The sequence below is a fragment of the Bos javanicus genome, chromosome 19 (assembly GCF_032452875.1).
Source record: "Bos javanicus breed banteng chromosome 19, ARS-OSU_banteng_1.0, whole genome shotgun sequence".
NCBI lineage: Eukaryota > Metazoa > Chordata > Mammalia > Artiodactyla > Bovidae > Bos > Bos javanicus.
This window is the reverse complement of record NC_083886.1, coordinates 57,735,067-57,763,038: the sequence shown is the minus strand read 5'-3', so window position 1 is coordinate 57,763,038 and position 27,972 is coordinate 57,735,067. Positions and strand designations below refer to the sequence as shown.

At 46.5% G+C, this 27,972-nt stretch overlaps 1 protein-coding gene across 3 annotated transcripts; it reads left to right on the top strand.

Annotated features, from left to right (window-relative positions):
• The first annotated feature begins 27 nt into the window (after positions 1–27).
• NUP85 (nucleoporin 85) lies at positions 28–27,971 on the top strand. Of its 3 annotated transcripts, none has more exons than XM_061392857.1 (19): positions 28–153; positions 5,309–5,402; positions 10,667–10,829; positions 13,735–13,805; positions 14,349–14,392; positions 15,418–15,487; positions 16,620–16,741; positions 19,290–19,424; positions 19,517–19,639; positions 19,845–19,976; positions 20,218–20,324; positions 23,426–23,509; positions 23,664–23,729; positions 23,926–24,077; positions 24,818–24,935; positions 25,038–25,138; positions 26,854–27,005; positions 27,358–27,459; positions 27,790–27,971. In XM_061392857.1, exons 1-19 carry the CDS (start codon positions 121–123, stop codon positions 27,889–27,891), a joined length of 1,971 nt encoding a protein of 656 aa, XP_061248841.1. In that variant the 5' UTR covers positions 28–120; the 3' UTR covers positions 27,892–27,971. The 3 variants fall into 3 exon arrangements, with proteins under 3 accessions (XP_061248841.1, XP_061248839.1, XP_061248840.1); XM_061392855.1 differs by having other exon boundaries at positions 28–171; XM_061392856.1 differs by lacking the exon at positions 28–153 and adding an exon at positions 946–964.
• The last annotated feature ends 1 nt before the right edge of the window (position 27,972 follows it).

The following is a 27,972-nucleotide window of genomic DNA, read 5'->3' as shown; positions in this document are numbered from 1 at the left end:
TGCAGGCAGTGCGGGAGGCGCTCACGCGCGGGGTCCTCTCTCGCAGCCGGCCCTGAGCCGGAGCCCTGAGGCGCCAGCCTAGGCGGCACTGCGGGTTCCCGGCGGCTGTGGTGCGGCGCTATGGAGGAGTTCGACGGCGAGCCGACGGTCACTGTAAGGGGGCCCCGAACAGTACGCTTCCCCCCCCACCCCGGGGCCCGGAGATTGGGTCCGTCTCGTCCTTGCCGCTGGCGAGGTGCCCGGCCCCTTCACTGTTGCCCCCCGTTCGGAAGTCGCATTAATTCGCTCCCCGCGTGTGGGTCGCGGTGGTCGTTGGGTTTCTGCTCCCTTCTATATTCTGAGGAGTACCTGGCCCTGGAGACCGCCTTCCTAACTCTGTTCCTTTCCATCCCTTGCCTCCCCGACCTCCCTGCTTCTCTGGCTTTTCCTCTTGGGCTTAAGCTTTAATGAGCGGGTTGGAGCCAGGCGGAGGTATTGTACGGCTTTTTTTCTCCCAGCATGGCAACCCACTCCAGTATTCCTGCCTGGAGAATCCCAGGGACAGAGGAGCCTGGTGGGCTGCTGTCTATGGGGTCGCACAGAGTCGGACACGACTGAAATGACTTAACAACAGCAGCAAAGCTTCACGTCGCAGCCCCGTGAGCTTGGCTTCTGCTTGAGCTCGCCCAAGGTTTACCAGGTATAGTTCTCTTGAGAGACTGCTATTGTTCAGTCGCCCGGTCGTGTCCGACTCTTTGGGACCCCATGGACTGCGGCATGCCAGGCCTCCCTGTCCCTCACCACCTCCCAGAGTTTGCTTAAGTTCAGGTTCATTCTATCCGTGATGTTGTCCTGTCATCTCATCCTCTGACGCCCTCTGCTCCTGCCCTCGATCTTTCCCAGCATCAGGGACTTTGCCAAATGAGTCGTCTGTTCTCATCAGATGACCAATACTGGAGCTTCAGCTTCAGCAACAGTCCCTCGAGTGAGTATTCAGGGTTGACCTCTTAAGATTGACTGGTTTAATCTCCTTGCTGTCCAAGGGATTTTAAGGAGTCTTCTCTAGCACCACAGTTCAAAGGCATCAATTCTTTGGCGGTCTTCCCTTTACAGTCCAGCTCTCACAACTGTCCACGACCACTGGGAAGACCACAGCGTTGACCACATGAACCTTTGTCGGCAGTGTCTCTGCTTCTCAACTCACTGCCTAGGATTGTCATCACTTTCCTGTCAAGAAGCAATTGTCTTCTGATTTCATGGCTGCAGTCACCATCTGCAGTGATTTTGGAGCTCAAGAGGAAATCTGTCATTACTTCCACCTTTTCCCCTTCTATTTGCCATGCAGTAATGGGGCCAGATGCCATGATCTTTTTTTTTTTTTTTTTTTTTTAATATTTAGCCTTAAGCCGACTCTTTCACTCTCCTCCTTCACACTCATCAAGAGGCTCTTTAGTTCCTCTTCACTTTCTGCCATTAGGGTGGTATCATCCACATATCTAAGTCTGTTGATGTTTCTCCTGCTTCTCTTGATTCTGGCTTGTAACTCACCCAACCCAGCGTTTCTCATGATGTACTCAGCCTATAGATTAAACAGTAACAGCAGACAGCCCTGTCATACTCCTTTCTTGATCTTGAACCGATCAGTTTTTCCATACAGGGTTCTAACTTTGCTTCTTTGCCATTTAGCAGGGCTTACAGGTTACCAAGAGCTAAGAGGTGTAGAATAAGCCTAAGTAGACAGACAGAAATATTTGCCAGTCAGGGAGTATTTCTCAGGAGACAAATGAGATGGTCTGGTATTCCCATCTCCCTAAGAGCTTTCCACAGTTTGTCATGATCCACACAGTCACAGGCTTTAGGGTAGTCCATGAAGCAGAGATAGATGTTTTTCTGAAATTCCCTTGCTTTCTGTATCATCCAGCAAATGTTGGCAATTTGATCTCTAGTTCCTCTTTCTTTTCTAAGCCCAGCTTGGACATCTGGAAGTTCTTGGTGTGCATAATGCTTCAGCCTAGCATGCAAAATTTTAAGCATGATCTTACTAGCATGTGAGATGAGTGCAATTGTCCGATGGTTAGCACATTCTTTGGTACTACCCTTCTTGGGAATTGGGATGAAGATTGACCTTTTCCAGTCCTGTGGCCACTGCTGGGTCTTCCAGACTTGCTGACATAATGAATGCAAAACCTTGATGGTATCCTCCTTTAGGGATTTGAGTAGTTCTGCTGGAATTTCATCACATCCACTAGCTTTAACGGCAGTGCTTCTTTTAAGGCCCACTTGACTTTGCACTCCAGAATGTCTGACTCTGGGTGACTAACCGCACCACTGTAGCAATCCGGTTCATTAAGGTATTTTTTATACAGTTCTTCCATGTATTCTTTCAATCTCTTCTTGGTCTTTTCAGCATCTACTAGGTCTTGAGAGAATATCCTGCTTTTTCATTGCTCTGTTTGCTTTCACGTCTGTTTGAACTCTCAGGAAAGTATGTCAGATGTGGATGATATATGATGCTTAGAAGGAGATTCATGGCTGTTAGAAGAGGGATACCTATCCTTCCCCCATCTGGGATGCTCTTCTCTCTCGGGTTTCTATCCCACACATTTTTTTACGTACAAGCTCCAGCAGCCTCTTTGTCAGAAAAGCTTTCCCTGACTTCTCTGACTAGGAAATATTTCCGTCTGTCTATTTAGGCTTGTTTTGCATCTGTTAGCTCTTGGTAACCTGTAAGCCCTGCTAAACAGCAAGCTGCTTGACCTTATATTTTTGCTTTTTAGAAAGTTAAAATGCCTTCAGCTTTCTGCTGAAGCCATCAAATTGCAAAGCAGTATGTCACAAAACCAAAAACTGAAAATAGAAGTCAATTCAAAGCTAACTAGACAAGAGACATGAGATCTCAAACAGCAGTGAATGTGGGATGTTACTGTCTATAAAGTTTACTGCTATATCCTATAGAAAGTTAACTTTTAATGCATATGTGAAGTAGTTTAAATGCTAAATATCCATCAAGGACTGTGTCACTGTTTTGGGGGAGGAAAAATAGACTATTGGAATCACTGGGACTTTTTCAGACTACATGTTATCTTGCTTTTCCCTCCTTTACTTATGTCAGAATCTTTGGATGGGGAAACTTTCCCAGTACTCTGTGCGACCCTGGAGAGCTACTTGCTATTGAACCATGACAATTAGGCATGCATTTACAAATGGAATGAAAACAGTCTAAGCTGAGTTTTGCCCCCAGTAGTGATGACTGACTTGTGACAACCCAGCTTTACATTGGTGTTAGGGAGACCAGGTAGGAAGACCAGGTTGGCCTTGTGGACACAGCCTCTCAGAAGGGCATCATCCATAGTCTAGAATCTGAACCTCAACAATGAAAGTTTGAATTCAGTCATGTCTGTATTTGAGAGTTAGTCTGCTCTTTAAGCTTGCTCTATGTGGTGTTGGAGAAGACTCTTGAGAGTCCCTTGGACTGCAAGGAGATCCAACCAGTCCGTTCTAAAGGAGATCAGCCCTGGGTGTTCTTTGGAAGGAATGATGCTAAAGCTGAAACTCCAGTACTTTGGCCACCTCATGCGAAGAGTTGACTCATTGGAAAAGACTCTGATGCTGGGAGGGATTGGGGGCAGGAGGAAAAGGGAATGACAGAGGATGAGATGGCTGGATGGCATCACCGACTCCATGGACGTGAGTTTGAGTGAACTCCGGGAGATGGTGATGGACAGGGAGGCCTGGCGTGCTGCGATTCATGGAGTCACAAAGAGTCGGACACAACGGAGCGACTGAACTGAACTGATACACACTCTCAAGAGGCTGATGAATAACCTTGAAAACTATCGTCGCTTTTTGTAGCAGGGTGAATATATCAAGGCTCGTGAAGGCCAGTTAGTAACTAGCAGATTCAGGAATGTTTCAGTGTGGATCCAAAGAGATTAATCTTGAGTAGTTTTTCTAGACCAGTGGTATTATCTTTTTAGGTCAAGGACTCTTAAGAAATGTGAGTTATAGTTCTTATCTTTTTTTTTTTTTCTAAGGGCTTCCCTGGTGGCTCAGCTGGTAAAGAATCTGCCTGCAATGTGGGAGACCTGGGTTGGGAAGATCCCCTGGAGAAGGGAGCAGCTATCCACTCCAGTATTCTGGCCTGGAGAATTCCATGGACTGTATAGTCCATGGGGTCACAAAGAGTCGGACATAACGAGTAACTTTCACTTCACTTCACTTCACTTCACTTCACTTTTTGGTTCTTTCCAGATAAATACCTAGAAGTGGAATTGCTGGGGTATAGGAGAGATGCATGTACTCAGTTGTGCCTGACTCTTTGTGACCCAATGTACTGTAGCCCTCCATGCTCCTCTGTCCATGGGATTTTCCAGGAAAGAATAATGGAGGGGGTTGCCATTTCCTTCTCCAGGGAATCTTCCCCACCTAGGGATCAAACCTGTGTCTCCTGCATTGGCAGGTGGATTCTTTACCCCTAGCGTGACCTCAGTGGGTCATGAGGGAACACAGAGGATTACAAGGGTTGCTCCTAACAGTTGGGGAAGGCTTTGTCCTACTGCGGGAGTGGAATGAGGTTTGGGAATGAGCATCAGAAGTCCCTGTTTTGGGACTTCCCTGGTGGTTCAGTGGATAAGAATCCACCTGCCAATGCGGGGGACACGGGCTCAGTCCTTGTTCCAGGCAGATTTCACATGCTGCGGGACAGCTAAGCCCATGCACTCTAGAGCCTGTGCGCCACAACTGGAGAAGCCACCACAGTGAGAAGCCCGAGCACCACAACTACAGAAGGCCCGTGTCCAGCCATAGATTAAGTTCCTGTTTTGGCTCTTGATTTTATGGATATAGCTCTGGAGGTTAGATAACTCAAAAAGGGTGGATTATGCAGTTGGATTTATGAAGCTGAGACTCAGAGGAATTGGTGTGACTGAGTTGGAGAAAAAAATAAAGCACCATTAAGATGTGACATAGAGGCCAGGGGATTGAAGGTCTTTTTAGTGAGTAACAGCGGTTCAATTCCTGTTTAATTTTTTTAACTGCCCTTTTTCTGAACTACAGATCACTAAATTACCATATAATAATTGATTAGTGGGTAGCTTTCCTTTTTATCAGCACTTGGGAAGTGGCAGGCTGGGTCAAGGTGCCTAACAACTCTCTTGCTCATTTAGGGTCTAACAGACTGGGCTCATCTCAGCCACACTCAGTTGTATTTATAGATTTATAGATTAATAACTTCTACTACCACTGATTACTAGAATTACACTTGCAAGTCAATTGAAAGCAAAGCCTTTAGGAAGAATAACAATGTCTGTGCCTTATTTTTTTTTACTAGTGGATTCCAGGAGTGAATTCCCAGAAGAAGCAAATGTGTTTTGACTGGGGTCCAGGGGAGATGCTGGTGTGTGAAACCTCTTTCAATAAAAAAGGTAGGTTTTTTTGTTTCTCTTGTAGATTATCTGTGTTGGTACAATTGTTTTTTTTTTCTTTATTCTCTCAGATTTGACTACCTGAGATATGAAAACAATTGAACTTATTTTGTACCATTTTCATTTTTGAAACTTTTTAGCTGTTTAAGATTTTCATTGATTTGTGAGACTTGGCAGATGTTGAGTCCAGGGGAAAAAAGTTAACAATGATCTTCCCAATGTTAAAGAAGGTTTTCTTTATACTTAAAAGCTTGAAGCTTTTTGTTTCCCTTTTTGTCCTGAGTGACTACATTCTCTTTGTCGTGGTCCCCTCACTGTGAATGTTGTCAGATGTCATGGCCCTTACCTTCATTTTTTCATTGTGAACAAAATAACTTGTCCTCTAAGCTCCATCAGGTGTCAGACATGGCTCTTAACCTTTCCGATTGAGACTCCCTATAGGAGCAAGGTAAAATCAACATCTTGATACTTGATTTTGCTTTCTCCTTTTCAAGAGAGAAATCTCAGGAAATGTTGAAAGGATTATTTTGTGAATCTTTGTCATGTTCTTTATCTAAGTATAGAGGTTTTCCTCTTTTGTTGGGAGCACATTGAGCTAATGAAGGTCATACAATTAAGGTAGTATGCAATTCGTGTGATTTTTTTTTTTAATTAAATTTTTTTGCCACTTGGCATGGCATGTGGGATGTAAGTTCCCTCACTAGGGATTGAACCCATGACCCCTGCATTGGAAGCATGGAGTTGCAACCACTAGACCACCGATGCTCAGTAGTGTCCGACTCTTTGCAATCCTGTGGACTGTAGCCCTCTAGCCTCCGCTGTCCATGGGATTCCCCAGGCAAGGATACTGGAGTGGGATGCCATTTCCTTCTCCAGGGAATCTTTCTGACCCAGGGATCGAACTCTCATCTCTTGTGTCTTCTGCATTGGCGGGCGTGTTCTTTACCACTGTGCCACCTGTGAAGCCCCTCATGTAACTTTTAAGCAGAGTAGTTTTTCTTTATTTTATAGTTTGAAATGATCCCTGATGTTGCCAAATATCTATGGGATATCTTGGTATTGAGAATCTCAAGTTTGGTAGAGTGGTAGAAGTTGCTCAGAAGAGAAACTTCTGTGACTGTGTCTGAACAGCTTCTTTCCCTGCTTAATGGGAAAGCTTATCAACGTTTCTAGCTTGTCCTTGATTGTTGGAAACTCAGGATTTTCTTTCTTTTTTTATTTATTGAAATCACATTCACAACAAGCCATTGAACATTATCACAACTTATTTGAGAAGCTGCTGTATGTGAAATTTCCATAAGTTGGTGGTTTATAATTTATCATTACAGAGCCTTTTCATCACTGTTGCAAAATAGTTTAGTCCTTGATTCTTTGTTTTAGGAGTAATGGCAATAAAAAGTAATATAAAAAGAATATTTATTTCGACATTTTGTAAAACTTCAGCTGTAGGTTTATTTATTGAGTTTACATAGGGTAATATTAAGTGGTTTCCTTTTTTTTCCTAGTATATTTCAATGGATAGAGGTGAAATGTCTTTACAGAGTATGCTAGTGAGTTGAGGGATGAAGTCTAAGAGTAAACATTTGCGTATAAAAATTCACGTATGTCATAAATCAAAGCAAGATCCTTTATGACCTACTTCCTGCTGCTGCTGCTAAGTCACTTCTGCTACTGTTAAGTCGCTTCAGTCGTGTCTGACTCTGTGCGACCCCATAGATGGCAGCCCATCAGGCTCCCCCGTCCCTGGGATTCTCAAGACAAGAACACTGGAGTCGGTTGCCATTTCCTTCTCCAATGGGTGAAAGTGAAAAGTGAAAGTGAAGTCACTCGGTCATGTCCGACTCTTAGCGACCCCATGGACTGCAGCCTCCCAGGCTCCTCCGTCCATGGGATTTTCCAGGCAAGAGTACTGGAGTGGGTTGCCATTGCCTTCTCTGTGACCCACCTTCTAGAGTAATGGAAATAAAAACAAAGTAAATAAGTGGGACCTGATTAAGCTTAAAAGCTTTTGCACAGCAAAGGAAACTATAAGCAAGGTGAAAAGAAAACCCTCAGAATGGGAGAAAATAATAGCATATGAAGCAACTGACAAAGGATTAATTTCCAAAATATACAAGCAGCTCATACAACTCAACACCAGAAAAACAACCCAATCAAAAAGTGGGGAAAAGACCTAAACAGACATTTCTCCAAAGAAGACATACAGATGGCTAGCAACCACATGAAAAAATGTTCAACATCGCTCATTATTAGAGAAATACAAATAAAAACTACAATGAGATATCACCTCACACCGGTCAGAATGGCCCTCATCAAAAAGTCTACAGACAATAAATGCTGGAGAGGGTGTGGAGAAAAGGGAACACTCTTGCATTGTTGGTGGGAATGAAAATTGATGTCGCCACTATGGAAGACGGCATGGAGATTCCTTAAAAAAAAACTAGGAATAAAACCACCATATGACCCAGCAATTCCACTCCTCAACATACACCCTGAGGAAACCAAAATTGAAAGAGACACATGTATCCCATTGTTTGCAGCACTATTTACAATAGCTAGAACATGGAAGCAACCTAGATGTCCATCAACGGATGAATGGATAAAGAAATTGTGGTATATATACACAATGGAATATTTAGTTCAGTCGCTCAGTTGTGTCCGACTCTTCGTGACCCCATGAATCGAAGCACGCCAGGCCTCCCTGTCCATCACCAACTCCTGGAGTTCACTCAGACTCAAGTCCATCAAGTCAGTGATGCCATCCAGCCATCTCATCCTCTGTCGTCCCCTTCTCCTCCTGCCCCCAATCCCTTCCAGCATCAGAGTCTTTTCCAATGAGTCTACTCTTCGCATGAGGTGGCCAAAGTACTGGAGTTTCAGCTTTAGCATGAGTCCTCCCAAAGAAATCCCAGGGCTGATCTCCTTCAGAATGGACTGGTTGGATCTCCTTGCAGTCCAAGGGACTCTCAAGAGTCTTCTCCAACACCACAGTTCAAAATCATCAATTCTTCAGCGCTCAGCCTTCCTCACAGTCCAACTCTCACATCCATACATGACCACAGGAAAAACCATAGCCTTGACTGGACGGACCTTTGTTGGCAAAGTAATGTCTCTGCTTTTGAATATGCTATCTAGGTTGGACATATCTTTCCTTCCAAGGAGTAAGCAAGCGTCTTTTAATTTCATGGCTGCACTCACCATCTGCAGTGATTTTGGAGCCCAGAAAAATAAAGTCTGACACTGTTTCCACTGTTTCCCCATCTATTTCCCATGAAGTGATGGGACCGGATGCCATGATCTTCGTTTTCTGAATGTTGAGCTTTAAGCTAACTTTTTTACTCTCCACTTTCACTTTCATCAAGAGGCTTTTGAGTTGCTCTTCACTTTCTGCCGTAAGGGTGGTGTCATCCGCATATCTGAGGTTATTGATATTTCTCCCGGCAATCTTGATTCCAGCTTGTGTTTCTTCCAGCGTTTCTCATGATGTACTCTGCATAGAAGTTAAACAAGCAGGGTGACAATATACAGCCTTGATGTACTCCTTTTCCTATTTGGAACCAGTTTGTTATTCCATGTCCAGTTCTAACTCTTGCTTCCTGACCTGCATACAGATTTCTCAAGAGGCAGATCAGGTGGTCTGGTATTCCCATCTCTTTCAGAATGTTCCACAGTTTATTGTGATCCACACAGTCAAAGGCTTTGGCATAGTCAATAAAGCAGAAATGGATGTTTTTTAGGAACTCTCTTGCTTTTTCCATGATCCAGCGGATGTTGGCAATTTGATCTCTGGTTCCTCTGCCTTTTCTAAAACCAGCTTGAACATCGGGAAGTTCATGGTTCATGTATTGCTGAAGCCTGGCTTGGAGAATTTTGAGCATTACTTTACTAGCGTGTGAGATGAGTGCAATTGTGTGGTAGTTTGAGCATTCTTTGGCATTATCTTTCTTTGGGATTGGAATGAAAACTGACCTTTTCCAGTCCTGTGGCCACTGCTGAGTTTTCCAAATTTGCTGGCATATTGAGTGCAGCACTTGCATAGCATCATCTTTCAGGATTTGAAAGAGCTCAACTGGAATTCCATCACCTCCACTAGCTTTGTTTGTAGTGATGCTTTCTGAGGCCCACTTGACTTCACATTCTAGGATGTTTGGCTTTAGATGAGTGATCATATCATCTCAGCCATAAAAAGGAACGCATTTGAGTCAGTTCTAATGAGGTGGATGAACCTAGAACCTATTATACAGAGTGAAGTGAGAGAGAAAGATAAATACCATATTTTAACATGTATATACGAAGAATTTATTTGCAGGGCAACAGTGGAGAAACAGACATAGAGAATAGACTTAATGGCCATGGGGAGAGGGGAGGGGAGGGTGAGATGTATGGAAAGAGTAACATGGAAACTTACATTACCATATGTAAAATAGAGAGCCAACAGGAATTTGCTTTATGGCTGAGAAACTCAAACTGGGGCTCTGTATCAACCTAGAGGGGTGGGACGGAGAGGGAGATGGGAGCGGGGTTCAAAAGGGAGGGGACATATGTATACCTATGGCTGATTAATGTTGAGGCTTGACAGAAAACAGTAAAATTCTGTAAAGCAATTATATTTCAATAAAGAATTAAAAAAACATAAAAAAAAATTCACGTATGGGGGCTTCCCAGGTGGCTGAGTGATAAAGAGTCCACCCGCCAATGCAGGAGACATGGGTTCGATCCCTGGTCCAGGAAGATCCCATATGCCATGGAGCAACTAATCCAGTGTGCCACAACTCGAACCTGTGCTCTAGAGCCCAGGAACTGCAACTGCTAAGCCAGTGAGCCACAACTACTGAAATGCATGCCCTAGAGCCCGTGCTCCACAGTAGGAGAAGCCACGCAAAGAGAAGCCCGGGCACCGCAACTAGAGAGTAGGCCCCGCTCCCTGCAACTAGAGAAAAGTCCAAGCAGCAACGAAGACCCAGCACAGCCAAAATAAATAAAAACTTAAAAACTCATATATGAGGAATTTCTCCTGCTATCCAGTGATTAGGACTCTGCTCCCACTGCAGGGGTATGATTTCAAGCCCTGGTTGGGAAACTAAGGTCCTACATGCTGCATGGCCAAAAAAAGTAAAAATAAAAATTCATGTGTGGATAAATAATATATCATGAAATCAGTAGCAAAGAAGCTGAAGCTTTTGTAATTAGCTACTCAGTTAAAATTTTTAGAGTGCTTTGATGACGATGATGGTGATGTTAATTTTTTTTTTTTCCTGTTTCAGAAAAATCAGAGATGGTGGCAGGTTGCCCCTTTATCCATATCATCCGAAAGGATATAGATGTTTACTCCAAAATCCTGAGAAAACTCTTCAATGAATCCCATGGAATCTTCGTGGGCCTCCAAAGAATTGAAGAAGAGTTGACTGGAAAATCCAGAAAAGCTCAGTAAGTTGGCTGCTGATAAGTGCTGCCTCCCACAACTAAATTTTGAAAAACCAAGTGAAATGCATCCTTTTCCTTTTGCACAATGGATGGACCTCCTAGAGAAATATGGGACTCTGTGTTTGATTTTCTGGCCTCTGCTGGGCAGTATAAGTCCTTATGGTCACGGATGGAGAAGTCCTACAGAGAATGTTTGAATGGCTGCCAATTGACTTGCTGGCTGCTTGATGAGCTTTCTTTGTTTCTATTCTTACTTCATTTACCCTCCAAAGAATAAAATTTAGGCCAGATAAGCACCCGAGAATCATTGAATGAGGTCCCCCTGTTGAGAGTTTTGTTTTGTCTTTAAAGAATTATTTTCAAGGCATTTTTTTGGGAAGAGACCAGAAAACTTGCATTGTTCATAGACTAGAATTGGTCGAAGTATGGTTTGTGAGGCCTCACCTCATATCTCCAAAATTTCTAGGGGTGGATCCTAAAGTCTCTAGGTGAGGCTTAAGTACAAGTGGAGTTTGAGAGCCCCTGTGTTAGGTTTTTCTTAGTGTCCATTCATATGTCTAGGGAATAGATAACGTTGATATTTGTGTTGGAAAAACAAAACGTTTTTCCTGTGTTTCACTCATAACCCTTCTGACATCAAATGTATGGGAGTTTTCATGCACCAACCAGTTCTCTGACCCCAGCCGGGTGTCCTACAAGTCACCTGTATTCTGACACCGCCTACCTGGAGATAGCAACAGATTCCGTCAATTAGGGGCTCTATCGCGCAAAACTGCCTCCCATTCAGATGCCAGTCATAAATAGTGGGTCCCCAGGTTACCTACAGCTGCTCTTCAGCTTAGCTATAAATCAGAGGTTCCCATGGTAACCTCAGGTTTGATAAATTTGCTGGAGGAGCTCACAGAACTCAAGGAAACAAGTTTAGCAGTTCATTAAAGGATATGAGAAAGGACCCAGATGGACAGCCAAGTGAAGATGAACGTGGGGCCTGGTCTGGAAGAGTCCCAAGTGCAGGAACCCCGTCCCTGTGGAGCTGGGGTGTGTCACCATCCTGGTACACGGATGTGTTCACCCACCTGGAAGCTCTCCAAACCCCTTGCCTTTGAGACTTTATGGAATCTTCCTCATGTAGGCATGATCAATTATTATCTCCATTTATGGCCCTTTCCCCTCTCCAGGGAAGTCAGGGACAGGGCTGATAATTTCAATTTCTAATATGGCTTGGGCTTTCTGGTGATCAGTCCTCATCCAGGAGCTACCTAGAGTTGAAACAAAAGATGCTGCTGGTGCTCTTGTCATCTAGGAATTTACAAAGTCTTTAGGAGCTGTGAGTCAGGGATTAGGGATGAAGATTAGTGTTTTATTTCTTCTTATAAACCACAGTGTCACAGTATTTTACTTCCTTGATAAGCATTTTATAGATGAATCACCCCAGAGGATACCCTGGTCAGCATGTGTGTGTGCCTGTGTGTTTATGAAGGATCACTGCTGACAAGAGGCTCTGGTACAGGATAGTGGTAACTCAGAGGAATCTATGTTGACATAGCGTGTCAGAAGTCCTGTAGGTCCCTGAAGGCAGGGACCCTGTCTTGTTTATGTGGGCCTTCTGTTCCCAGGTACCCTCATTCATCTATATAGTAGGTGCCTTTAAATATTTGCTGAATTAAATGAATTAGTGATCTTGTGAATGTCCTTCTAATGGTGGGATGGTAGCTCTTGTTTTGTGCGTGGGGGTCAGCATATCATCTTGTTTTTGGGCCAGGTGAGTTATTTATTCGGGACTGAGTCTTGACTGAAAAATTAAGTGAGAGTGTGTGCAAGTTGCTTCAACTGCTGCTGGCCCCATTGTACCTTCTGTTCATCTTTAAAGGGAGCTAGAAAATAAAAGTAAATGGAGCCAGTAGGCAGCATTTAGGTCTCTTCATTTAGAACTAATGTTTCTTTCTAAGGATCTATATCTTGGTAACTAATAGCCAGTTCCTTTTTTGTTTGTTTTGTTCTGCTCTTTGCTTTTTTAAGAACTCTGTTTTGAGATAATTTTAAACATACAGAAAAAGTTCAAAAATAATAGACTTCTGTACATCCGTCATCCAGCTTCTCTGATGTTAGTATCTTGTATAACCACATTACTGGTATTTAAACCGGGAAACTTAAATGTTGATGCAGTATGATTAACCTGAAGGCCTTATTTCAGTTCCACCATTTTTTCCACTAATGTCCTTTTTTTTCTTCTGCAACCAAATGAGGTTGCATTTAGTTTTTTTCTCCCTAATCTGATTCATGGCCTTATGACTTTTGAAAAAAGTAATTGATAATTGACCAATTATCTTGGAAACCGTCCCTCAGAACTGTCCTGGGTTTTCTCATGACTGAGCAGAGATTATGCATTTTTAGCAAGAATACCACAGAAGTGGTGTGATATGTCCTTCCTCACACATCATCACATCATGAGGTTCATGACGCTGATGTTTTATTATGTTTATATTGACTTTGATCACTTGGTTAATGTGGTTTCTACTGGGTTTCTGTACTATAAAGTTATCATCTTTCCCTTTGTAACTAGTAAGTATTTGAGGGAAAAACTCTGAGACTATGAAAATCCCATTTCTCCTCAAATTTCAACCACTAATTTTAGGATCCATTAGTGGGTCTCATTTGAGACAGTTAATATCCTTGTGGACTCATGGATATTTCTTTTAGTCCCTGGGTTATATGGTATTTTGTTTATTTTGTGGCTCAAGTTGTTTTAGCTTTGGCCCTGAGGAACTCCTTCATGTTGCCTCCTGTCTGTCAGCAAGCTTATCTTTTTTTTTTTTTTTGATAGTTTCTATCATCACAAGATGTTCCTTATTTTTTGTCACCACAAACTGTTCCAGGTTCATCTTGTATGCCATTTCATCTTTTGTAGATTAGTTCGAGTGAGTAAAAACTACCGATCAGTCATAAGAGCATGCATGGAGGAAATGCACCAATTTGCAGGTAAGTATTGTGTGTGTGTGTGTGTGTGTGAGTAATTGAAGTATTTATCTGGCTATAAGTACTACAAGGTAAAATCTGATTGACATTCTAGTTTAAAACTTACTTTCCTATCTTACATAATCTGTGATTTTCTGGCAGTTGTCTTGAGTACATTTTAGAACAAATTAGAACATATTATGTTAGCAGGTATGAGGCTAAAGGGCCAAATTAAAGACCTTTGACAATTACATTCCAGTTCTTTGATCTTGGTGATTGAAAGTTATCATAACCCTGAGAGCCATATGACTCGTAGGTGCTGGATAGAATCTCGTATAGCATGGTGGTCTCTACGTTTGCCACATTGTAGTTGAAAGAGCCACTTGTCATTTCTGGGCCATGGTTTGAGATCATTGATGTACAACAGAGATATGAAGCATGTTTCAAAAAAATCTGCAGTGAAAACGGGTGGTCATCAGAAGGCACAAGCCGTAGTGCCTGTCTGTGAAGCTCTAACAGTAAGACTCGAGTTACATTGCTCACTTGAAATGCTTTGTGTTTTGTCAGTTGCTGATAAAGATTCAGCCATTGGCCGCCAGTTCAGCAGCCAGGTAAGGGGGTGGGGCCGCCTGTGTTGTACCAGCGCCATTTATGTCCTTCTGAGTCCTCAGTAGCCAGCGGGGGTGGCTTTGTAATCACTGATACTGCAGACGTCTGTTTTCTTGCCAGGTAGACAGGCGACTCCTTGGAGTGGTAAGAATCATCTTGAACCTCCTGGTGCCCTCTTCAAGGCTTAGCACTTTGGAACACAAGGATGTGCTTGATAAACACTTGTGCGAGTCTTCAGCTCTTATGGGGAATATAAATCCTGACCACAGTGTGTCACCTGAGATAGTGAGCTGAGGTTTAGAACCACTGGGTAGTCTCATAAACTACTCAGTGAGCCAGTGTTTATAAATGGCAGGGTGTTGCATTTTAATTGGAAAGTGACTTAAAGAATTCTCATTCTTTGGTTAGAATTTTGATATTATTCAAACTCAGTAGTCAGTAGGGACTGGTACACCCATCTCTGAAGTCATCAGACCATTTATTTTTCCTTATGGTTAAGGTATAAATTTCTGTGATTGTATAAGAAGGATGATAGGGGTATTGCATATTCCTAAGGTCAGGGTCCACAGCTGATTTATTTTGGAGTCTTACATTGGGTTTACTTTTTTAATAGACTGTTTCCTAAACATCAGTCCCTTGAATATCAACATCGTTAATTTTTGCTGTACCTGTATATTATGATATTATTTGCTAAATATTTTTCTAAAAATCATTTCTCCCTTTTTACTAAGAGCTGTTTCCTAAACTATAATATTCATCAAGATCATGGGTGTAAAGAGCTACTTACATTTTTCTAACACGTGTTAAACTAAAACCACACCCATTAAAACAGAAACTATTATTGTGTGTCCCACCCCCTAAAATTCTCTGACTGTCTTGTGGGGAACCCTACCATAGGAACAGTCTATAAATGTTGAGTTAATGAACGACCATCCTGTGTTTCAAGCTCTGCTTTGTTTCTTAGCGCTAGGGAAAAAAAATCTTAGGAATGTTTTCAGTCAAAACTTGGCCTCTGTTCCTTCCTTAGGTCTCCATTCTGTCGGCAATGGAGCTCATTTGGAACCTTTGTGAGATTCTTTTTATCGAAGTAGCCCCAGGTGAGGTGGCAGAGGTGTCCCCCTACCCTGTCCTGTGCTGTGATGAGTGTTTTGTTGCCTAGAATGTGCTTTTTGTTGCTTTTCATCAATATAAGCATTGGGAAGTATTACAGGATGCCTGAAGAAGCCTGTGTTTTTGTAAGATACTGCAAAGAGAGTCAGAGTATCCTCTGAAAACCTTAAGTTGTAGGCAGGTGACCCCTAAAAACTATGAAGTAACAGATATTAAACTAGCGTGCGAAAGGAGTGGTGCATATTTATAACATGGACTGGTGGAGCTTTACAGAGTTTTAGAAGCTAGGGAGAGGTGTGTGCAGGCTCTTCCCCAGCCTCCGAGGGAACCAGCCTTCCCAGCTCCGCAGACTTTCAGCCTCCTAGAGCACGAGACAGTACGTTCCTGTTGTTTAAAAGTTTAAGAAGAAAAACGTTATACAGATACGAGGCAGGATTAGGTGGTGGAAGGCAGAGTGCCTTAGAGAGTTCCTTTGTTGGTGATTGGGTCAGGGGCAACCCTACAGCTTCATGCGTCCACTCTGAATTATTCCCTTGATCTTGAATTTGATTGTGGTCAGTACAGTATCCTGGCTTGAGTGGGCTCTCTGTGGAGGGGCTGCAGACCTTTTTGCTTCTTCTAATGGTTTATATTTACTATTATCTGTAAGTGTGTATTAGTAGTCTCTGTGCAGTCACAGCTTTTTATTCATACTCCTGCTCAAGCACTGAGCAGCTTGAAATTGAATTGGTTGGTTGTCTGCTCGCCTCCTCCAGTAGATTCTGACTGTTGCTATCTTTTTATCATGGTTGTGTACCTGGCACCTAGTCAGTACCATCCCCTTATGGTCATTACTGATGTGGTCACTGAGTATTGTGTAGTTGTGAAGAAGCTGGGGGTGGTCAGGGTGGTGAGGTTTGGGTCTCATGTTCAGCCCCCCTGACGATTCAGTGAAAGGTTGAGCTGCCTGGCAGAAGTCCACAGAAGCCCACAAAAGTCCATTTGCTAGCTCAGCCCTGTGGTCAGGACCACACGCCCGCTCACTGAAGAGGGACAGACCACTTCTCCATAGTTGGCTCGCCTGCCCTACACTCTGTACTTCCGGCAAATGGAATTTACTGCTTGTGTGTTTCCTCCCAGCCGGCCCTCTCCTCCTGTACCTCCTTGACTGGGTCCGACTGCATGTGTGCGAGGTGGACAGTTTGTCGGCAGATGTTCTGGGCAGTGAGAATCCAAGCAAACACGAGAGCTTCTGGAACTTGGTAAGACCCTCGTGTGTGCTGGGCCTCCCTGCCTTCCGCCTCGTGTCCTCTTTGGCCTGTCCTCCTGGGCTGGCCTGAGGGTTTCCCTGCTGAGCCCACGTGCGTGTGGTTCTTTGAGTCTGTGATCATGGAGACGTGCTTAGGGAGGTGTTTTCTTCCCTGCTGCGTGGGAGAGTTTTGAACTAAGTTTTCATGTAAGAAAAATAATGCTTTGTAGACTTCACAATGAGAAGGGAATTTTGATCTTTTTGTGGATCTAAGAATGAGACTTGGTGAAGACAACGCAAAGCTGATGGATAGGTGCTGGGGTAGGGGTTTGATGTCAGTGAGCCCAGGGCTGTTTTGAGGTGTTAGATGTGTTCTGAAGCTGAGTCGTGATGATAGTGCCCAACTCCGTAAACTTACTCCAGTTCACTGAATTAGACACTTAAACAGGTGAATGTTTATAAGATGTACATTGCAATCAGGAAAGCTATTAAAAACAAAGACATTGATGGTCCCAGTCATTTTGGACGGTCAGTTTGAAAGTCAGTGCGTGTGTGTGTATTCTATGGGAGAGCAGTACTTTTCCATTCACCTGTACTGACCTATCACCCAGTTTGGAGCAACCAGGGAGGAGGTTGCTGATTGACTTGAATGTTGGAGACTTATAACATCTGAAATTCAGGTAAAGAGCTGCTGTCTTTGAGGCTGTTTCTGAGGCCTTCGGGTGCTCAGAGATCTGTGCAGGTGAGGGGAGAGGCTTTGTTCAGAAATGGGCGGGCCTAGGTTTTAAGTGTGTGATTCAGTCTCTGTATTTGAGTGGTGCTGTGTTCGGGCCCTGAGCGGACAACCAGGACCAGAGCAGGCAGTGATGCCTGCCCTTACGGAGCCTGCATTCTGGGTGGGGAGACAGAAACAAAGAAGCAAGTAAAATATATGTAAAAGTGAAGTGCTCTGCAGAGAAAGAGCAGGGGAGGGGAATTGGGAGTGTTAAAGTCGAGGAAGGGCACCCTTGTGAGGTGGCTTGTGAGTAGGAACCTGAGGAGGTGACGAGGGGTAAGGGCTCAGCTCCTAGAGAGGCAGCGTGGTGGTGGTGCTTAGTCACTCAGTCCTGTCTGACTCTTGGGACCCTGTGGACTACAGCCCACCAGGTTCCTCTGTCCTTGGGGTTTTCCAGGCAAGGATACTGTTTCCTTCTCCAGGGGATCCTCCTGACCCAGAGATCAAACCTGCATATTCTGCATTAGCAGGAGGATTCTTTACCACTGAGCCACCAGGAAAGCCCCAGAGAGGCAGGGTAGTTGAATGCTAAGAACAGGGTCTGTGGTGCCAAGCTGCCCAGGTTAGCATCCCAGCTCTGCCTCTTACCAACTGTGAGCTCTAGTGAGTCACTTAACTGCCTTTAGTTTCTTCATCTGTAGCCTGGAGAGTGTAACACCTGTCCCACAGGGCTGTTGATTGGGTTAGTTGAAGGAGATAAAGGTATGACCTAGCTGGTGGACAGAGTAGAGCTCCCGTTTTACTCCTGAGTCAGCTGGGGTAAGGAGGACATTGGAGAGTCAAACACAGGAACATTGTGATCTGACTGAGATTTTCTTTTCTTTTTAAAAACATGTATCTATTTGGCTGTGCTGGGCCTTAGCTGTGGCACGCAGGCTCTTTAGTCGCAGCGTGTGAACTCTTCATTGTGGCGTGTGGGGTCTAGTTCCCTGACCAGGGATGGAACCCAGGCTCCCAGCATTGGGAGCACTGAGTCTTAGCCACCGGACCAGCAGGGAAGTCCCTGATTCAGGTTTTCAAAGGCTTTTCTGGCTGCACTGCTGAGAACAGAGCAAAAGCAGAGCGGAGAGACCAGTCTGGAGGCTCAGGTCCTAAATCAGGCAGCTGCGATGGTAACTTGGACGCAGGTGGGAGCTGAGCGGAGGAGGTGGTGAGAGGTGATTCGATTCTGGATGCAGTTTAAAGGTACAGTGATAGGCTTTGCTAAGAGTTGGATGTGTAAGAAACAGAAGAATGTGGGTTGGTGGGCTGGCGCCGACTCGGCGCTCACGGTGAGGCAGGTTAAGGTGCCCGAGGGCCAGGTGGGGCCACTGGCCATAGGACGTGCGTGTCCGGATCAGGGAGGGGTGGGACTTGCAGCACGTGTGTCCTTGGCCGCTTCTTCCTTTTCTTTTGCCGTGGCTTGCAGGATCTTAGTTCCCCAACCAGGTATTGAACCCAGGCCATAAAATAGCATGGAAAAACCTGAACCAAATTTGGCTAACCCAGTATTTGAACTAGAACTTTTTCTTTTAATTGAAACTTTTACGGATCAGTGCTTTATTTGATGCACTTTGGTAATTTTTATTTTCTATTTCATTTTTAAAAAGTCAGTCATACCTGCAGTGGGACACAACAACATGCAGTTCGAAAAGCTTGGGACAGGTTAAAACTAGAAGGTTGGATGAGGTAGATTACCTCTGAGGGAGGAGCCACCACGCTTCTCCGGGACGAGGAAGCCAGAGCGGGCTGGGGGCACTGGCTGCTGAGCCTCCGCCTGGATGCTGTATTCTTGCTGTCCCCCCAGGTGACCACCTTGGTGCTGCAGGGCCGGCTGGACGAGGCGCGACAGATGCTCTCCAAGGAAGCCGACAGCAACCCCACCTCTGCAGGCATGTGCCGAGTCCTGGGGGACCTGATGAGGACCATGCCCATTCTCAGCGTATGTGGAGCCACCCGGGCCGCGGAGAGGGGTTCATACAGGGAGCGTGAGGGGCTGGCCTGGTGACCGCCCCGTCCTCGTCTCTCCCACAGCCTGGGAACACACAGACCCTGACGGAGCTGGAGCTGAGGTGGCAGCACTGGCACGAGGAATGCGAGCGGCACCTCCAGGACGGCACGTTCGCCTCCAACCCCCACCTTGAGTCCCTCTGCAAGGTCTGCGGGGAGCGGGTCCTGGCCAGGGGCCAAGCCAGCTCCTCCTGGGGCCCTGGGCGTCTAGCCCAGCAGCAGCTCCTCCTCAGACGGGGCTCTGTATGGGCCCTGTTGGGGAAGAGTGAGCTTTTGACTCAGCTGCTCCAGCTGAGATGAGGAGCCTTACGGGGAAGTGTCCCCAGAGTTAAGGGACAGCGTCTCTTCTCAGGTCCTGCTGGGAGATGATGCTGCCCTGCTGGAGCACAAGGAGCTGCTGAGTAACTGGTATCACTTCCTGGTGACGCGGCTGCTGTACTCTCAGCCCACGGTCAAGCCCATGGATCTGCACCTCTACGCCCAGGTGCCTCGGCTCCTCCGGGAGGGGAGGGGAGTCGGCATCCGGGGCTCTGCTCCCTGCCGGGTCACTTGCACCGTGTGGCCTCGTTGACTTGACCCTCCCTGGGGAACAGAGGGGGCTTTCCTTGGGCCCAATTTGAAGGACCCCATTGCCCTTCTCCAGGGTCCCCTACACAGCAGCCCTGCCTGCCCCCTTGAGTCTCTGCCACCATCTAGGGATTGAATGGGTCACCACCTTTCCACAGTCCAGCCTTGACCTGTTTCTGGGAGGTGAGAGCAGCCCGGAGCCCCTGGACAACATCTTGATGGCAGCCTTCGAGTTTGACATCCACCAAGTGATCAAGGAGTGCAGGTAGGACCCGCTGCACCACCACCACGCTGAGCACCTCAGGGCTTCAGCTCAGCGCCTAGTGCGCTCCCCGTGTTGTACGCCCATCACCTCCGTCCTTTTCTAGAGTGTCCTGCTCCTTCCTGTTGGTGTCTTAGCCTTCTTCCCACAGACCCGCGCCCCCTGCCACAGCCATGTTAGGTAGACAGTGTCTTCTCTCTGGACGAGCCTGGGGGCCTTCCTGAGGCTTGCAGGCTCCTGTATCTGTAACAGTTTCCACTTCAGGGATGTTTAAAGTAATATTGCAAGAAATAACTATGGTATTTAAAATCCAGAAATAGCCAGCCAGCTTATTTCTTGGAACCTGATGGACATGCAGCCACCTTACAGGACAGCACTTCTCTGGTGAGCCAGGAGCTACCACACCACCACATGAGGCTGGGTCTGTTCGGAGCAGAGATTCTACATCAGCCCCCTCCCCAGATCTCTCCCCAGACCTTCAGCAAGGCAGGAAAGGGAGGGTGAAACAATGAATCCAAAGCAAAGCTTTCCAGAATCCCCACCTGTGGTCAGAGAACTTCTCCCCCTCCCTCCTTGTGCAGAGGGAGAAGGCTGGGAACGGGCAGGTGGCCCTGCTCAGGCATCGAATTCACTGACCTCGACTGGATCTTTTCTTTGTTAGTGAATCTGGGCAGTGGGAATGTTTCCCCGCTTCCACCCTCCACCCCCACCCCACTCATGCTACCTGCTCTTCCTGTTTGGCCGAAAGAAAGCCAAGGTCCACCATTCAAAAAATGGTGGTAGACTTGGAGAAAGGAAGGTTTGTGTCCGTATTCTTTTCACAAACCTCTAAAATAGGGACTGGTTGGAACTGGAAGATAACTTACAGAACTCAGCTGGTTTTGGCGAGGGATCGTATCTGCAGTGAAGGATCAGTGGGTGTGGCTCCCAGAGGCACAGACACCAGTCTTCAGCTTTGTCAGTGTCTCTGTCTATAATTCAAAGCAATAGGCATTCCAGAATGTGTTGTCTGTTACAGGCAGTGGGTTATTTCCTCCAGGGCTTCCTTCATAAGCCACATCTGGGATTTTAGGATCAAGACAGATTTGAGCTAAAGGGGAAGGAAGGACAATAAAAAAGGTAAAGCACCTTGCTGCTTTCAGTGGTTGTAGAAGGAAAAGAGAAAGAAGTTTACGAAGAGGCATGGCGCTAATGAACGCCGCTGAAAAACACATCACCCCTGCCAGTCTTGAAGGAGGAATGATCAGACTTGCAGCCCCTCAGTCTGGGCATCCGTCTGCCCTGGCAGGCAGGGAAAAAATCGAGGTATTTCCATTAGCTGGGAATCTAGGAGCTCGGGTTTTCCTGACCAGTAAGCTTCTTCCTGCCCTACTCTGAAAAGCAGGTCCCGGGACCTCTGCCCATTAATTGAAAGAAGGGCTGAAGTATCCTCAGAGAGAGAGTGGCCTCCTGGACGAGGAAGGGTGGGATCTGGGTCTCCTGAGTACTTGCTTTCTCACGGGTTGTTCCGGTTAGGCCCCAGCTCGCTTCCCAGGGGAGAGTGGCACCTCTGTCTGGGGTGGGCCGGGGGGGCTGGTGCTGTGGAGGAGCCTTGAGCTTCAGGTGTGGTGTCAGCTGTTCACTCCTCTTGGGGGGAATGAGGGAACCCTTCCTCAGCCAGAAGGGAGCTTTCTATGGGGGTACCTGATGACCCCCATGTCAACCATGCCAGGCCGTGGGGCAGACGGCTCCTGAGGCAGAGCAGAGAGACCCTGAAAGTGAAAGTGTAGTCGCTCAGTCGTCTCCGGCTCTTTGTGATCCTATTGACTGTATATAGCTGCCAGGCTCCTCAGTCCAAGGGATTTTCCAGGCAAGAATGCTGGAGTGGGTTGCCATTTCCTTCTCCAGGGGATCTTGCTGACACAGGGATTGAACTCACGCCGCCCGCATGGTGGGCAGGCTCTTTACTGTCTGAGCCATGAGGGAATCCCAGGGAGGCCCTGGGAGACCACAGTTTACCAGCTCCTGCTGAAGGGCCACGTGTTTGCCTGGCGTATCCACAGCTGGAGGAAAAATTGGATTTCTTCCCTTGTGGGTTGCAGTTGCCAATTCTTGCCATCCAGCAAAAGGAAAAGGGGAGCTGGCATGTACTTCACAGGAAGACAGCAGCCCCAGGGCAGGGCAGACAGCCCATTCAGTCAGTCATTCAGTGTAAACCAATCCCTACTCTCTTTATATCCTGAGAGCAGGATTTTTCACCCTAGCAGCATTGAAGGTGCTTTTCCCTCTCCCAAGATTTAAAAAATACTCAAGCATTATATACAGATACAGAAAGGCCTATGCCAAGTAATAAATTAAAAATGTAACTCAAAATGGTGTATTCACACTGCAGTGAGTGCATTAGTATATTCTATACAAAATGCTAGTGAGTTTACAAAATTTGGTGATGTAAAAAAACTTAACATCTGGAACATTTAGAGGGTCCTAGAAAATGTCATTTTTAATAAGGGCTAGAGATGATTTTGGGTTTTGATTAAATGTGGTTTGGGGACGGACTTTTAGACCTTCGTTATGTGTCAGATTACATATCCAATAAAATCAATCATGTAATCAAGCAAAAATAATTTTTATACAAAGTATTAATAGACAGTACAAGGTGGTTTTAAAGTGCTGTCATGTATATATAATTGTGTTCATAAAATATGCTAATCAAAACTATGCAGCAGTGAGAGATGTTAATAGAACATAAACAGCAATCCAAATGCACACAGATACAGTTCTTTGAATTCCATGTCTCATCAAGAATCAAATCCCATCGATTTTTTCGTCCTTTGCTTACCCCTTACCCTGTATCTGCATTCTCTATATCTCATTGGGTCCCTGGATTTTATTTTTCTGTGTGACATTCTCCAATGAAACGTCTCGCTGGCTGCTGTTTTGGGGTTGAATGTCCTTCTCAGTGTGTTATTAGTCCCCACCTAGCGGGCAGACAGAGCCCAGCTTGCCACTGTCCCTCCCCTCCTTTTACAGCAAAGGAGGTGTGGGGCTCCTGCTTATGCTCCACACCTGCGGGCTGTGGCAGCTCATCCTGACATTGCTTCTTGCCTTGGTATCTGAACCCGTAGCATCGCCCTGAGCAACTGGTGGTTCGTGGCCCATCTGACAGACCTGCTGGATCACTGCAAGCTCCTGCAGTCGCACAACCTCTAGTAAGGACGCCGTGGCCATGCCCGCCTTCTGCTTGCTGCCACCCAGGCCCTTGAGGGTGGGGTGACCAGAATGCCTCAGAGGGAGGTTGGGCTGCTGAAGGGGGCCCTGAAGAGCAGCCTGGGAGCCTTGGTCTCGTGGTCTGTTCTCTGCCAGCTTTGGATCCAACATGAGAGAGTTCCTCCTGCTGGAATATGCCTCAGGACTCTTTGCTCATCACAGGTAGGAAGGCCGCAGGGCTGAGGGGCAGCAGGGTGCTCTCCAGCAGGCACTGCCTGTGCCAGACGGGGTTCTATCTCGTCTGGTTCCTTGACAGCACAGAGTCTGGGGAGGAGCTGCCTTGGAGGCTAGTTCTTGGCCCCAGGGCAGCCTCTGGGCTCGCCAGGCCCTCATGTCTGTCCCCCTCGGACCCATGCAGCCTGTGGCAGTTGGGTGTGGACTACTGTGACCACTGTCCTGAGCTGGGCCGGGTCTCTCTCGAGCTGCATATTGAGCGGATTCCTTTGACCACGGAGCAGAAAGCCCTCAAGGTACTGCGGGTCTGCGAGCAGCGGCAGATGACGGAGCAAGGTGAGTGGACTCTCCTCCCAGCCTTCAGAGAGTCTGGGCAGTAGCTGCCAGGAGGTGAGCCAGAGCGCTGGAGAATCCCTGGGGCAGGGGGAGGAAGAGCTAGGGACCCACTGGGACCTAGAAGCAGTCGGGCACGCAGCCTGTTAAGGTCCTGACCACGTCTATGCTCATGCTTCCAACCAGAGGTTGGGCTGGGGCAGCCGTGGTTTGTCCTGTCCCGGGGGGTTGCCGTTGCTGGCTCAGGCTGGCTTGGGGGGATGCAGGACGGAGGTGACTCAGGAAGAGCACGGGGAGATGCTGATGAAGTTTTGCCCCATCTCTTCCCCCTTCACTGTCAAGTGGTACAGGCCTAAATAGTTATTCTTCCCAGAGGCACTGCGTGTTCATGACCGTCCCTGAAAGCATACAGCACTCAGGACCCAAAGCCTGGTAGGATTTTCAGCATGTGGACAGATAATGACGTGTGATATGTGGGGAGCCTTGCAAATATTCTTGCTACCCCTGAAGTGAAACCTACTCAAAACCAAAGCCTACCAGGGTGGGTCGTACGGTTAACGAGGCCAGAAGACAATTTATAAACCTCACAGTTCCTAGTTGCTGCTGCCCAGCTGTACTTGGAGCCCACAGAGAAGCCACATAAAAGTCAGAGGCGGTGGGAAGGCTGCTCCTATCTCAGCAGGGTTTGGGAGTGGAGTGATTTGTAGGGTAAACGATTTGCCTTTTCTCTTTTCCCTGCAAAGTCCGCAGCATCTGTAAGGTCTTGGCCATGAAGGCGGTCCGCAACAATCGTCTGGGCTCTGCGCTGTCTTGGAGCATTCGAGCCAAAGACGCTGCCTTTGCCACGCTGGTATCAGACAGGTGGGCTCCCCTTCTGTGTGCTTCCCGGGTGCTGCCTGCGAAGTTGCAGGGCTGAGGAGGGGGCCTGGGGCTGCTGCTGTCATTTCTGGGCTGGCCTTGCAGGTTCCTCAGGGATTACTGTGAGCGAGGCTGCTTCTCTGACCTGGACCTCATTGACAACCTGGGGCCAGCCATGATGCTCAGTGATCGACTGACGTTCCTGGGTGAGTCTCTGAGCTGTCCCCTGGACCTTCAGCACAAGCGCACAGATATGGACTTGCACAGAAGTTCTAGACTTCTCCAGTCCAAAACACACAGAACTCTGAGCGACTTCCCTGGCAGTCCAGTGGTTGAGACTCCATGCTCTCTTCCGGCCTCTGGGCCCTCCGCGGGGGCTGCTTGCGGGCCGACTGCAGACCGTTTGCCCACGCGTCACGAACCTCAAACCAGGGGCGGATTCTGTCACAGGTTGTCACCAAACGGCAACGTTTTCCCGGAACTTGCTTGGGATTCTGTTTCAAATCTGTAAGATTGTTGCCAGATGGCTAAGTTTTCGGTAGATTTGCCCAGATATGGTACTTGTATAATATGGAGATGTACCATTGAGAAAGGTGGGGTTACTTCTCTGGGAATTCAAGGCTTCTCGTTATTCTGGTTGGTCTTACTCTGTTAGTCTTAGGTTTTGAAGAACTGATGTTTAAAGTCATCAGGATGTGACTTTTTAAGGGATAAGTTTGGTTTTTTTTCCCCTAGGAAAGTACCTATTTCATCTACATTTTCAAACACTATAAAATTGTCTATGGTATTAAAATTTTTTGATCTCAAAAAAAAAAAAAAAAGACTCCATGCTTCCACTTCAGGTTTGATCCCTGGTCGGGGAACCAAGAGCCCACATACTGTGCAGCATGACCAAAGGGGGGAAAAACAGATCAAAATACACAGGAGCCTGTGTGGTCTCTGCAAAGCGTATTTTTTGGTAACATTTTCTGGTAACTTGAAACTTAGAAATCGTGAAAGTAGTGTAAGGAATGAGAGACTGCCCTACACACTTTACCAAGTTAACCAGTTATGTTTTGCCTCATTTGTTTTATTCTGTCAGTCAGGTTTTTTGGGAATAGTTTGAAAGTATGTTGGAGACACTGTTTCCCTTCCTCCTTAAATATCTGAGCATGTATATCCTAAAGAATAAGAACATTCTCTTAACCAGTTACGAAAATCAGGAGGTTCAGCACTGACACAGTACTCTCACCTGGTCCGTATGTTGTCCCAGTAGTCCTTTGTCATGAATGTAGTCTTCGAATCTCATTAATGCCTCTGCCTTTGTTGGTCTTCCTTAACCTTGACGTTTTTGCAGTCTGCTCAGCTCTCTTGTAGAATATTCTTACTTTAGGTTTATTCATGAACAGCCTCAGGTTATATACTTGGCAGGAATTCCACTGAGGGGATGTGTTAATAGGAACTCCCTTAGTGGAGTTCACCTTGATCACCTGGTTAAAGCAGCATCCACCAGGGGTCTCCTCTAAAATTTATTAAACAGATTTATTAATCTATGGAGCTGTACTTCGCTATTATTTACATTTCCTCAGACTTTGACCCACTAGTGTTCGTAACTACTGGTGATTTCCTGACTGCTGATAAAACTGTGTTTTAGTTGGCATTCCCCTATATGGAATTCCCCCTCCTCCCGTTTATTCTTTCATTTATATCAGCCATGGCCTCGAGGGTTATTTTATTCAGTCTATTATCAACCATATCTCTCGTTCATTTTGATGCTTATATTCTCCCAGGTTTGGCTCTCTGGAGCCCCCTTTAAGCAAGGATTTTGAATCCTTTTGGTCTCGTTGGCTGATGAGCTTGGAGGCCGCTTTGGAAGAATTTCCTTGCTCTGGGGTCTCTTGTTGAGGGTCACAGGTGACCTAGTGCTCTCTCTTCCCAATAGGGAAGTACCGCGAGTTCCACCGCTTATACGGGGAGAAATGCTTTGTCGATGCCGCTTCTCTCCTCCTCTCATTGATGACGTCCCAGATTGCCCCCCGGTCTTTCTGGATGACGCTGCTGACAGACGCCCTGCCCCTTTTGGAACAGAAACAGGTACAGGTTGAGACCACAGTGTCTTCTCTTTTATCCCGTAGCTGTTGCAAATGTATATCCATCCATCATCTCCTTAGTAGGGGTGTGTGTTTGTACCCCCATAGCGCCCACTCTGGAAATCTAGTATCTCAAGTTATCAAGTTAAGTCTTTAACTTGAAATGAGGCAGCCGTCCACTGGCAGTGCTCAGCCCAGGGCCCTGACGAGAAGAGCTGGGAGTGAGTGGGGCCTCTCACCCGCCAGCACACTTGTCCACATGAGATACAGGAAAGGCTGCCTCAGCCCGAGCCCTTGCACAGACCACTGCAGGCTCTGGCTGGCGAGCAGCTCCGCGAAGCAGCCTCTCCCCGCAGGTGATCTTCTCCGCGGAGCAGACGTACGAGCTCCTGAGGTGTCTGGAGGACCTGACCTCAGGAAGGCCGCTGTGTGGAGAGCCCGACGCCCAGCAGCTCCAGGTCAGTCTGATGGTTCCAGGATGGAGAAGAGAGAAGGCACCCTGCCCCACAAGATGTTGGCCCCTTACAAACTCACACGCCTCTCACGTTACCACTTGCGACTATGGCACACTAACTTTTTAGGAGGAAGTGGGGTGACTCTAGTGTTCTGGGCTCTCGATTTTCTCTCCTGTCAGTTGGGGTGGTCCTCTGCATGCAGCTTGGTCTCATATGAAGAACTTGCTAGAAGAGACTACTGAACGTTTTGTGCTCTTTATCTCCCTTTGGATTAGTCTTGGGAAAGAAGGAAAACTTCCTGCTGGTCTTCACACAGGCTTTCTTTCCTTTTAGGATGATGATATCGAGACCACCAAGGTGGAAATCCTGAGACTTGCTCTTGCGCGGAATCTTGCTCGGTCAATTATAAAAGAAGGCTCATTGGAAGGTTCCTGAAGTTGGCTCCAACATGGTATCTTTGTAAAGGCAATGTATATACACTTTTAAAAGAATAAATGTTTCTTTTTGCAAATACAG